The sequence below is a fragment of the Gavia stellata genome, chromosome Z (assembly GCF_030936135.1).
Source record: "Gavia stellata isolate bGavSte3 chromosome Z, bGavSte3.hap2, whole genome shotgun sequence".
Taxonomy (NCBI): domain Eukaryota; kingdom Metazoa; phylum Chordata; class Aves; order Gaviiformes; family Gaviidae; genus Gavia; species Gavia stellata.
In genome coordinates this window covers 23,351,896-23,364,185 of record NC_082637.1, presented here as the reverse complement: position 1 = coordinate 23,364,185, position 12,290 = coordinate 23,351,896, and the positions used below count along the sequence as shown (strand labels likewise).

At 38.1% G+C, this 12,290-nt stretch overlaps 1 protein-coding gene across 1 annotated transcript in view; it reads right to left on the bottom strand.

Annotated features, from left to right (window-relative positions):
- Positions 1-512: 512 nt before the first annotated feature.
- The window catches only part of IPO11 (importin 11), an 87,854-nt gene continuing 76,076 nt past the window's right edge, over positions 513-12,290 (bottom strand). The window contains exons 28-29 of the mRNA XM_059833651.1: positions 11,911-11,995; positions 513-821 (exon numbers count right to left, since the gene is read on the bottom strand). Coding sequence (XP_059689634.1) covers positions 657-821; positions 11,911-11,995 — 250 coding nt within the window. The 3' untranslated portion in view covers positions 513-656. The remainder of the gene's footprint in view (positions 822-11,910; positions 11,996-12,290) is intronic.

Below are 12,290 nucleotides of genomic sequence, written 5' to 3'. Positions count from 1 at the left end.
GATAAAAGATGAAAACCCACATCTTCAGATAGAGATATACATTGATTTTCTCTAACACCTCTTCAAACACAATTTAAGCATTACAATCTAAGTTTCTTTTTCTCTGAGACAATTCAAACATGAATTATCTTTCTCTCATGAAGGAATATTTCTGCTCACAGCCTTACTGCTTTCCTAACTCTTCCTGCTTGTACGGTTGAATGTAGAGTCAAGAAATGGTAATAGGAAGGGGAGAAAGTTTAGGTACACAATATCAAGACAAGCAGCTACTGATACTGAACTATACTGCTGGATTAATAGACACTTCTCATTAATATACATCACTAAGTTCCTTCAGACCTCTCGGTTTATGACATAGCTTTGTGAACCAAAAGGCCAGTAATGGTACCAAAAAAAATGGTACTATCTATGATAGCCTATACCATGTTAGGAATCATGGAAGTGTTACTTTAATGATAAAACCCTAAGTATTTTATTATAAAATAACAAAGCATCACCAATGTTAGTTTAATAGCAACAACAGAAACTTATTTTTTATTTTTTAACACAAGTTATTTTCAGCTTTCAGTAGGCTCTTCCATACAAGATGGAAGGCTAGAGTTCTTTCATATTTTTTGAAAGGGAAATTGAACATACAAAATCTTGTTTCTGCTTATTTAGAAGCCTTGTAAAAATTCTTGTAGCTGTGCAACTATTTCTGTATCCACGGTTTCCATAAGTGCCTGAAAACCTTGTTCTCCCAGCAATTCCTGCTGTGCCTTTAGCTTCTCATAGATGAACTGCTGCAATGACACAGTGTGTACAGGGTCCTTCAGTGCAAGCTGTGGAAAACATGTAAGAGAAAAATATATAATAATGCACTAAAAAATACTCCGCAACTTACTCTTTTCTTTTATAACTTCAGCTCAAGAAAGAAATCTCCTGCTTTTCTTTGTACTTAATTGAGAAACAGGAGGAAAAACTCCTGTAAAGCAAAGATCAAATTAATTATTATCAAATGCAAATATCGCTTTAAAACTATTTGAAACAGTCTCAAATCATGGACCCAGTCTGCTGTAAGATTTCACCCTTCTATAAGATAAAACAATTTCAAAGCTGCTTTGTTAATTACTGCTGAATGAGTTTCCCCATAACTCCTAAAAACCACATCAGATGCATTTAGAGATGACATGAACTATGGTCAGTTATATTTTATTAGTAAGGAAACAAAACACTGAAAAAGTTGAACTAGTTTAGATTATATGACAAACAACAGCTAAAATAAACTGTCCATATGCATAAAGAATAGACACACTTCTTCAGCAGTGGTACCTATAAAACTTCATCAGTCCAGCTGGATTATGTAATTTTATTTTGGGCAGGGAGGGACAGAGTATTTGTCGCTATTTTCCATGTGTTAACTGCTTTTTAATGAAAGCAAAAACGTAAATGAAGGGGCTACACTGACAGAGGACCTATTCTTAATTTCAATATCAGAAGACAGGTGTGGACAGGCTAAGGACACAGATAGTTATGCAGCATTTCTCCCTCGGTCCACCAGGCTGGATGAAAGGGGACAGGAGGTGGGGACACCTGAAGCTTGCAGCATGATAAAGAAGTAGGATGTTGAAATAAACAGGAAATTACTGCAGACCTATGATCTGTTCATCTTAGTATCAAAACCAAACAACACTATATTTATGCTGCAAGGTCAGGAAACAAAATGCTAGATCTCAAAGCCCACTGAAATAGGAGACTTCTAAGCTCATAATACCCTGCTATACTGCTATTTCCAAAGAAATGAGGCATATTAAACTTGCACAACTGCCCTTGTGGCAAGACACAAAAAAAAGAAGTATTTGGATTTTAATACGGAATGGAAGATATTAAACCTTAAGATTATTTACTTATTTATTAAACAATATTATACCCAAAACAGGGGGAAATACTGATTGAAACAGCCACATAAATATAGGACAAAAAGAGTAAACCATCCAAATTACCACAAAAGATAAGTTACATTTTATTTCTTATGAACAACTCCAGTGAAAAAGGAGGCTGCTTTTTAGCTTCTTCCGTCAGTGCTTGAAAGTTCTTATGGTAAATCTCTTAATCATTCCCTTAGTATTCCTAATACTGGCTTTACAGCCTTCGATCCTTCACCATTTTCTACTATCCAGTTATTTCACATTTCAAAGGTAAGATATCATCTTTTTATTATTTATTACTTATTCCTAACGTTACACTTTTTTGAAAAGGGGAGTAATTGTAATAAACAGTTTAGTATTCTGCAGTAATTCTTCTCACTAAATGTAATCTGGTCTTTAGTATATAAACATACTTTTGAAACTGAAATTTCAAATTTCTAAACCACTGATACTCTCTGAGGTTAGTGATATCCTTCTGTAACAGCATCAGCACAATCCACAGGGTAAAAAAAGACTGTCTTGCCAAGCAAAGAATCTACCAGTTTCTGAAAAATTTGCATTTTTTAACCAACAATTGTCATTAGGGACATATAACACATTTATAATTAGTTAGTTTCAGCAAGTTCATAGCTCTGAACAGCCATGAATAAAATTACTGCAGGGAATTCTGCACAGAACAACAGGTATTAAAATTGCCATAGACAACTGTTCTCATCCTTGTGACCCTGACACAGCAGCAACTAGATGAACAGCATGCATTACAAAGTCACCTTGGGAAGCACCACCAAAAAGCCATTCTTTAACAACCTTTTAACCCACAAACCAATTAATCTACATATTTAGTTAACTGTGTGACTTATGTGACCCTACCATAAACCCTTGTTTAAGGTAAAGTACTCAGAATTGGAATAGGAAGTCAGAACAATTTGCCTTAAAATATCAACTTCAGGAAATTTTTCTTTCTACCAAGAAAAATTCATCTAATCACCAATTTCATACTACGAAGTTTATTCTCCTGATACCTAAAAAAAAAAAATAAAGAAAACCAGACTTAAGTCAATGGTAAATGAACCTCTCATTTTTCATAAGTTGAGACTTATTAGACAACATTGACTAAGTCCAAATTTTTTCCCAATTTTAACAAGCTACTAGAATACAAGTATGTGTGTAATGCTGTTCTAGCACCTCAATGATGGTTTTCAAACTCTGAAGTGCTTTATTGTTTTAAAAATAATGGGTTTGGATCATTGCTTATTTGCAAAGCTTGCTGGAACTTCAAGTCTGAGCTCTCTCTAGCATCTCTTATAATAATTATAGAGATGCTCTCTATAGGTGCTAACCCTCTAGCACCTGCCTCATGGCAGGTGATAACAGGTTTTCAAATAATCCTCTGAATCATCTCTGCAATACTACTGAAGAGCAATTAATCTTGAAAAAACAACCGAAGTGAAGAAGGTGACAAAACATATTACAGAATTCAGAGCTAATATTTTTTATTCCTAACGGAGCTGCCAGATTTGCACAATGCTGGGAGTTACAGGAATAGGCTACCGTATGCACTGCAACTTTGGTACATAATTAGTTTGATTTTGGAAGCATTGTAATTCCACGTTTTATTTTTCATAAAACTTCAGTGAAGATAGTCAACTTTATATGTAGTCTTTCAATTAGATAGGAAAGTAACTGAAACACTTCTGCTGCATATTTACCAACATATGTTCTATCAGGACAACTGAGAAATTGTACAAAATTCTGCTTAGTTTATTGCAACAAGCATAAACCCATCCCTCACAGTTCAAAGCAGCAGCACTGCAAGCCAGTAGGGACTTTGTAGTAGCAGCAGCAGCATCTAGTATCTGTAAGCCAAATGGGACTTAAGAGTCTTCAGACTTAATTAATGAGTTAATACACTAATTTGATTTCATTCAAACAGTCATGTCAAAAATGTTTTGAGTAAATTAAAGAGTTTGCTGCAACAATAATAAATTTGCTTTCCTTTCACTCAACGTTTTTGGAACTTGTATTCAGAACTAACAAAACAAATTAAATAGCTTGGTATAATTAGTTTGTCGACAATATTAGACAATGAGCTGCAGTCTTACCTGAATAAGCAAGCAAAATTGTAAGTTTGGAAGAACAGCAAGCACTGTTCTTTATTCACTGTATTTTCATTATGACAAAATTAAGATGGTATTTGGTTTAAGAGAAGACCCATACGATGTTTTCAGATTATTCTATTTGCATTTTGGAGGAAAAATCATTCTCTTGAAAATTGAGTATCCAGCTTGCTAAGCACTGAGCATCCAACATCAGTGCGGCACGGAACACAAGCATATCAATATTAACACTGGCTACTTAGTCTATAAACACTGTGTCAGGGACCATATTTTTGAATGTAAGTATTTATGTTGAGTTCCTAGGTGTGTAGCCAGAGGTTTTTTTTAATTGAAATGCTCCTGATTCTGATAAGAGCTAAACACACCTGATTTCCAGTAAAAATATCCTAGAAAATGCCAACAGTTTCTTAGTCAAAACAGCTACAGAGAGGAAACAGAAGCTTGGTGAGGAAATACACATTATTCAAATATTCGTTACGCTGCTCAGTGAAAACCTGCTTCGACTAGCCATTGAATCTAGTTACTTTACAAACTCATCTTGAAAGTGGACTCAGATGCCTACCTTGGGGCTGAAGAAACTAATCTTCCACCTCACTGGTTGTAAAGAGCAGTCTGAATCAGAAAAGCAGTACAGAGGTTTTACAGAACAACCATTTCTCATCCCTCCAAACTCTGCTTTTCAGCATCAATGGCATTCTGCATTGGTTGTTTGAACCAGTGTTTGTTAGGTGGATCTCTTTCCTCAACATCTTTATACAACACTACAGTCAAAAATCACACTGTTTTCAATAAACAATCTTATAATATCCTGTTCTAAACCAGTGATCTAATCACTACAAGCGATAACACAAGGCAATAGAATGGCATTAGAATGCAAGAACAGGTAATGAAAGTCTAATAAAACTCAAAAAAGTGTGTTGGTGATATCTGAACTAAACTGTTAAAAAGATTTCCAGAACTTGAGAGATTCTCTTCAGTGTAAGTATGGATACTTTGATACTAAAGAGGGAGGAAGAATGCTGGACATAAAATTATGCATATTTACCATGATGGTTAGTATCTCATAACTGTGATGCTCTGGGAAAGATTGGAAAAATAATTTAAGGAGGGAATGTATACTTTACTTTTAACAGTGATTATAAAATGGAGCCAGACAATATGAAAGGCTCCTAATATCAAAGCTTTTTAACAGATTTCAGTGGAACTTGCATTAGATCTGTGGCTAATTTGTAGATTAAATGTGTAAGGAGAAATTATACCCCAAACAATGAAGTAAAACTAGTACTTCTAGGAAACCACATTATCACATAAAACTTGATCATTTGGCTTATTGCATTGTAACTCATTTATTTATTTTCCTGAAGATATAAAATCATAATTCATCTAGTTTCTTCCCATACTAGGGTAAAATAAAACAAACTCCCAAGCCTTTTATAATTACATATAAGCATCATCTAAAACATGTACCAGCATGGATAATTGAAGTCTAAATAAGATAGATTTTTGTTGGAAAATACTTTATTTGAAACTGTGGAGAGGAAAAATGAAGAGTTGAAAAAGCTTAACTCCCTTTTCGAACAATGATACCAGAGTTCTTAAAAACACACATTAAAGGCACATAAAAACAAGTCACCTGAGGTCTATACATTATGTGCAACACAAGGTCACGAATCACTCTCCACCTATTTACATTTTCCTCAATATATTTGCAATGAGACTATGTGGTGGTGCATTCCCTCCCCCTTGCCCCTTTTCCTGGGCTACTCTACCATCTCAAGAATTCCACCTAGGCCTTGGTCTCTGCGCAAGCACTCCTGTTACCCAGCTCAAGGCAGGTAACTAGAGAGGGAATAATCAGTCATCCCCTGACAGCCTCAGAACATCCCTTACCTGGACCGTAGCCCAAGTGGAACGGTACCAGCGTTGTTGGAATTCCAGTAACTTTCCAGTAACTTCTGATGACTAAAGACAATCATCTTACAAACCTATAAACCGTGGTCCCAAGTGAGACCCTTTGTGCTCTCCTGGACCGCAGCAGGCTGCGACCAGTAACTCCCTCTGAGTGGGACGCCTCTCAGACTTTCATGAACTCTCCAGTTTGTGAAATTCAGAGGACAGCCACCGAAAGCTGGCAACGGGACCTGGGCTGAAACCCTCTCCTCCTCAAGGTTCAATCCTCACCCGTTGAGACATTCTGAGACATTTGAAGTGGTATTTCACAGAACTCGAGGGGAATTTTTAACAGGTATACCTTTATGTATCTATCTATCTTTGTGTCTGTGTGTGAATCAATTTGTGTACTCAACAGCAAGTATAATACTATCATTCCAAATCTGTAATCAAGCCACTGTTGTGATTATAGTAAATTCTATCAACTCACTTTGCAAATTTTAAACTAATTCATGATTAAGTGCTGCTAAGATTTTATGATTTACCTTAAACTGTGAATGAACCTTAGATTGCTGCTAAATACATATAATCCTTTAGATATAAACCGTTGACCAAGTCTGAGGCTAGGATTAGACCTAGCCGCACCTAGACTCCTCTCTGAGAAGGAGTTTAGAAAGCAAGATGGTCTATTCTGAACATAGTGACTCAACGGGAGGGCTTCCCTACTCTTTATATTTCTTCCACTAGACATAAACTGTTGTCCAAGCCTGGGACTAGGAGTGGACCCAGGCAGTCTTCTCTGAACCTCACTACTCAATGGGAAGATTTCTTTCTCCCTTTTACCCTTCCTTTCCTTTAAACATGAACCGTTGACCAAGTCTGAGACTAAGTCTGGATTCAGTCACACCTAAACTCCTCAATGAAAAGTTTAGAAAGCAAAGGGGTCCATTCTGAACCTTTTGACTCAACGGGAGGGTCCTCTTTACCCTTTTCTTTCTCTGGTCTCTCTGTATAAATCATTCTCACTTGATTCAGCAGGCAGCTGAAGAAGAGTACAAGGACCTCGTTAGGTCATGCAGAGAGGGAATTAGAAAGGCAAAAGCCCAGCTAGAGCTCAATCTGTTCACAGTCGTAAGGGATAACCAAAAATGTTTTTTCAAATACATTAACAACAAAAAGAGAGACAAGGAGAATCTCCATCCTTTACTGGATGCGGGAGGGAACATTGTCAAGAAGGACGAGGAAAAGGCTGAGGTGCTTAATGCCTTCTTTGCCTCAGTCTTTAATAGTCAAAACAGGTATCCCCAGGGTATCCGTCTCCCTGAGCTGGAAGACAAGGATGGAGAGCAAAATAAACTCCCCATGATCCAGGAGGAAGCAGTTAACGACCTGCTATGCCACCTGGACACTCACAAGTCTATGGGGCCTGATGGCATCCACCCAAGGGTACTGAGGGAGCTGGCGGAGGAGCTTGCCAAGCCACTCTCCATCATTTATCAACAGTCCTGGTCAACGGGGGAGGTCCCGGACGACTGGAGGATTGCCAACGTGACACCCATCTACAAGAAGGGCCGGAAGGAGGATCCGGGGACCTACAGGCCTGTCAGCCTGACCTCGGTGCCGGGGAAGATTATGGAGAGGCTCATCTTGAGGGTGCTCATGGGACATGTACAGGATAACCAAAGGATCAGGCCCAGCCAGCACGGGTTCATGAAAGGCAGGTCCTGCTTGACCAAACTGATCTCCTCTATGACCAGGTGACCCGCCAGGTGGATGAGGGAAAGGCTGCTGACGTTGTCTACCTGGACTTTAGTAAAGCCTTTGACACTGTCCCCTGGAGAAGCTGGCAACTCGTGGCTCAGACAGGTGCACTCTTCGCTGGGTAAAAAACTGGCTGGACGGTCGAGCCCAGAGAGCTGTGGTGAATGGAGTGAAATCCAGTTGGTGGCCGGTCACAAGCGGAGTCCCCCAGGGCTCAGTTTTGGGGCTGGTCTTGTTTCATATCTTTATCGATGATCTGGATGAGGGGATCGAGTGTTCCCTCAGCAAGTTTGCAGATGACACCAAGTTGGGTGGGAGTGTTGATCTGCTGGAGGGTAGGAAGGCTCTGCAGAGGGATCTGGACAGGCTGGATCGATGGGCCCAGGCCAATTGGATGAGGTTCAACAAGGCCAAGTGCCGGGTCCTACACTTGGGTCACAACAACCCCATGCAATGCTACAGGCTTGGGGACAAGTGGCTGGAAAGCTCCCCCGCAGAAAAGGACCTGGGGCTGCTGGTTGACAGCCAGCTGAATATGAGCCAGCAGTGTGCCCAGGTGGCCAAGAAGGCCAACAGCATCCTGGGCTGTATCAGAAACAGTGTGGCCAGCAGGAGTAGGGAGGTGATCGTGCCCCTATACTCGGCGCTGGTGAGGCCGCACCTCGAATACTGTGTTCAGTTTTGGGCCCCTCACTACAAGAAAGATATTGAGGTTGTGGAGCGTGTCCAGAGAAGGGCAACAAAGCTGTTGAGGGGTCTGGAGCACAAGTCTTATGAGGAGTGGCTGAGGGAACTGGGGTTGTTTAGCCTGGAGAAGAGGAGGCTGAAAGGAGACCTCATCACTCTCTACCATTACCTGAAAGGGGGTTGCAGAGAGGTGGGTGTTGGTCTCTTCTCCCAAGTGATAAGTGACAGGACAAGAGGAAATGGCCTCAAGTTGCGCCAGGTGATATTCAGACTGGATATTAGGAAAAATTTCTTTACTGAGAGAGTGGTGACACACTGGAATAAACTGCCCAGGGAGGTGGTGGAGTCACCCTCACTGGAGGTATTCAAGGAGCGTGTGGACGTGGCATTGTGGGACATGGCTTAATAGGCATAGTGGTGTGGGGTTTTTTGGAGGGTTTTTTTTGGGTTTTTTTTTTTTTTTGGTTGATGGTTGGACTTGATGATCTTACAGGTCTTTTCCAACCTTAGTGATTCTGTGATTTTCCTTTATATCCTTTAGTAAGTAATTGAGTAGACCTTGCCATCGAATTTTGTTAAGTCACATTTTTATGAACTTCTATTAAATCCTTGACAGTGATTCTTTAAGCAGCCTAAACCACTCATTTGCAACAGACTAAAATATAGCAGTATCTGGAAATGTTGATTCCATAAAATTATCGTAAACTTAAAGTACTGTTCTAGCTAAAACTCTCTTTAGTAATTATGAGCTATGCATAATAGAGGTACTAATGACAGGATAAAGGGATAGATAAAAGAAAAATATCTAGACCCTGTGCAAACATCAGGAACTGATAATTAGCATGGACCATGTCAGTTTCTTTTTTCTCATATAAATGGCCTTAAAATTTGAAAAGCATTATTATTCTGAAAGAGATAATACCATTTATCTTTTCATTATGGTTTTATGAGATTTAAGCTCTAAGACCTGATACAAGCTGCTGATTCAGCAATGGAATATATAAGAGCATAGAAACCTCTTGGAGTGCTGAAGTGGGACAGGAGACTAGAAACTTTCTTAAATCCACTGCAGATTTCCTTTAGTTTGTTCTTGATTTTCCTCTTCTCACTTCAAATATTTGTTCCCACTTTTACTTCACCATAGATACCTGCTGCTGCAGTTGTTTTAAGTGTCACGTGAATTGAGCGTGTGTGCTGATGCTCCTACAAAGAGGAAGAAACTTCCAGTACAGGTGGGTAGGAATGGGCCCCAGGTGATGTTTTGTTTTTAATCCAGTTTTTCAAATCAAATGCTACCTGTGCTTTCAAAGCCATGATTAACAATTCTGGTTATTATTTGACACTTCTCCTACTAGTGACCTACCCAAATGACCTGTATCATTTTGAAATAAACAGCCATGAGAAGTGACAAGTCTATTTCTGCACCATCCACAAAAATTTATACTGAGCAATTTCAGCTGGGATTCAGAATGAATTTATAGCAGACATTCATAACAACTAGAGTTTGCTTGCTTTAACAGCTGTGAGAAATTGCATAGAAAGGAATAAGAATACAGTGAATACTATATTCTGAAATATACTACAGCTGAAAAAATGACAGTATAGAAGGCTCAAGTCTGAAATATATCAGGAATAGTCAGCTAAATATGGGAATGAGAAGAGCAAAACAGACAGCTATTCTTACGAAAAAGGATTGAAAGGAGAAAAACAAAGGATTTTCGTAATGCTTGGGCATCTAGAAAACACAGTAACCATGGGAAGAGCTACATTTAGATTATGAGATCCAAAACAAAAATGACAATTTATTCTGTGTAAACCTTCCAAGGAAACAAAGGCTGAAAAGGTCTTTAAGCTGAACATTAAAGAACAGTTTAGGAACAAATCACAAGCAATTCCTTAGAGGAAAAAAAGGAAAGTGACGTGGCTCAAGGAAAGATATATTTCCCATGTAAATCAAAACCTGCATTGTCTTGTCCTTATCGGTTCCAGCTCCTCCTTACCAAAGCACAGCCATTTCTCTTTATTCAAATGGCCACTGACTCTGTATTGCATGTGATCCCATACGGTTCCCTCATTATGACTGTGTTCATCAACACTATACTGGTGTGTTGTATCATTTAAGAGAGAAGAACTATACAGATCATAAACCAACGTGCCCTACTTTTCATTTTGTCTGATATATCCACATTGAAGGTAGTCCATAGCAAATCTAACAAGTCTAAACTCCTAAATACATATCCAAATTATTGAAGTCAACCTGTAACTGAAAAATTAACTTTGTTTTTTAAATCTGGTTAACAAACCAAACATTATCTCTCTCCCTACTGATGTACAGACACATTGATCTCTATCAATAAAGATATGTATATATCTGTCTATATATGTCAAGAGATGATCCAAAACCACTAAGAATAAATATTATCATTTGGCAACAAACACATAGAATTTAATTTAAGCCCAGAAACCGGAAGAAAATTTAACCAAATTTAACAGAGTCTAGAGATGCTTTTAAGAGTAACCGAATTATAGAACTATCTAATCTATTTTTAGGGACCATAGAAAATAAAATTTCTGTGTTTTGTTTAAATCTGAAATTGCAAGACACTAGGAATTTCTCTTAAGTCATTACTAATAGCAGAAGAACATGCAGGAGTTTTTGTGTAATTTTTTTTAAGAAGGAACCATATATTGATTAGTATTTAAAAGAAAAGCCTACTAACAAACCAAAAGCATCCAGTGGCTTAAAAAAACCCCCCAAATTAAAGCAAACTGTCAAAAACTATCCAAACTCTTTTCTGTTGCTACAAGAAGAAATAAAGTACTAAAGGACTGTCCACAAGTATTCTTTTGGATACATGTAGGCCAGTTAAAGCAAATGCGTGACAGGGCTACACACATCTACTCAAATCACCCAAGTCCACATTTTGCAATTACTCAATGCCGAGCAGTTCAGACTATTTTATTCCCCAGCATTTGTACACTGCCGTTTTCTGTGTGAGGAACCAGTTTCCCTGAACTCTTACAAAATTAAGTTAATGAAACATTTACAGATAGGTTGGACAAAAATAGCACAATTGCATGGTATCCAGATATTTTCATCTAAATCAATGCTTCTTATTAAGAGTTCTTTACATTAGAAAAAGGTTCTACGCAAGCGTATGGATCAATAGGTGTTCAAGTAAAACACATAATCCAAGATAATAAAGATCGTTTTAAATATGAGAAAGTTGGCCTGCCATGACATTTCTGTAAGCTTTAGCTCCCTGTGTTTTTCAATAAACTCTTTTTATAGTGTCTTAGTATTATAACATCCAGATTTTGTGAACAGATGATGTTTATTCTGGCAACATTTTCCAAGACTCAAAAGGAAAGCAAAAGCATAAGTGTTGTGGCTGCAAAGTTTGTCATCAAAGCATTTGCCTCTTTTGATTCAAGAGATGAATTTTCCAAGAACAACAGATGAACCAAATCCAAAGGCAAAGAATTTAGTCTGACACAACTGAATCACATACTCAGTTCTATAATTCAATATCAGATCTAAAACTTACCATTTTTTTCCTTTTGTCTTGTTCTGTGGGAGGTTCCTCGTCTTCTGTAAGTTTGGGCTCTTCAAAATGTGACATCAACATGCAGCTAAAAATGGGAATAAGAATAGTTTTAACATGCATTAACATTAAAATTTATTTTAAAGGACTTTTAAAAACACAGGGCAGATATGAGGGAGTCTGATGGAAGTCAGGCAATCTCTGTTAGCAAGTAATTTTTTTCTGAGAACAGTTAATCTAAAGAAGCCTGAATGCATGTTCTGTGTCACCTTCACCTATGTAACAAATCTCAGTTATCCTCCATATTTTAGCTCAAGTTCTGGCTTATAAATGCATTTCTGCATACAGAAAACAGACTATTTGGGTTTCAAAAAAATACAGAA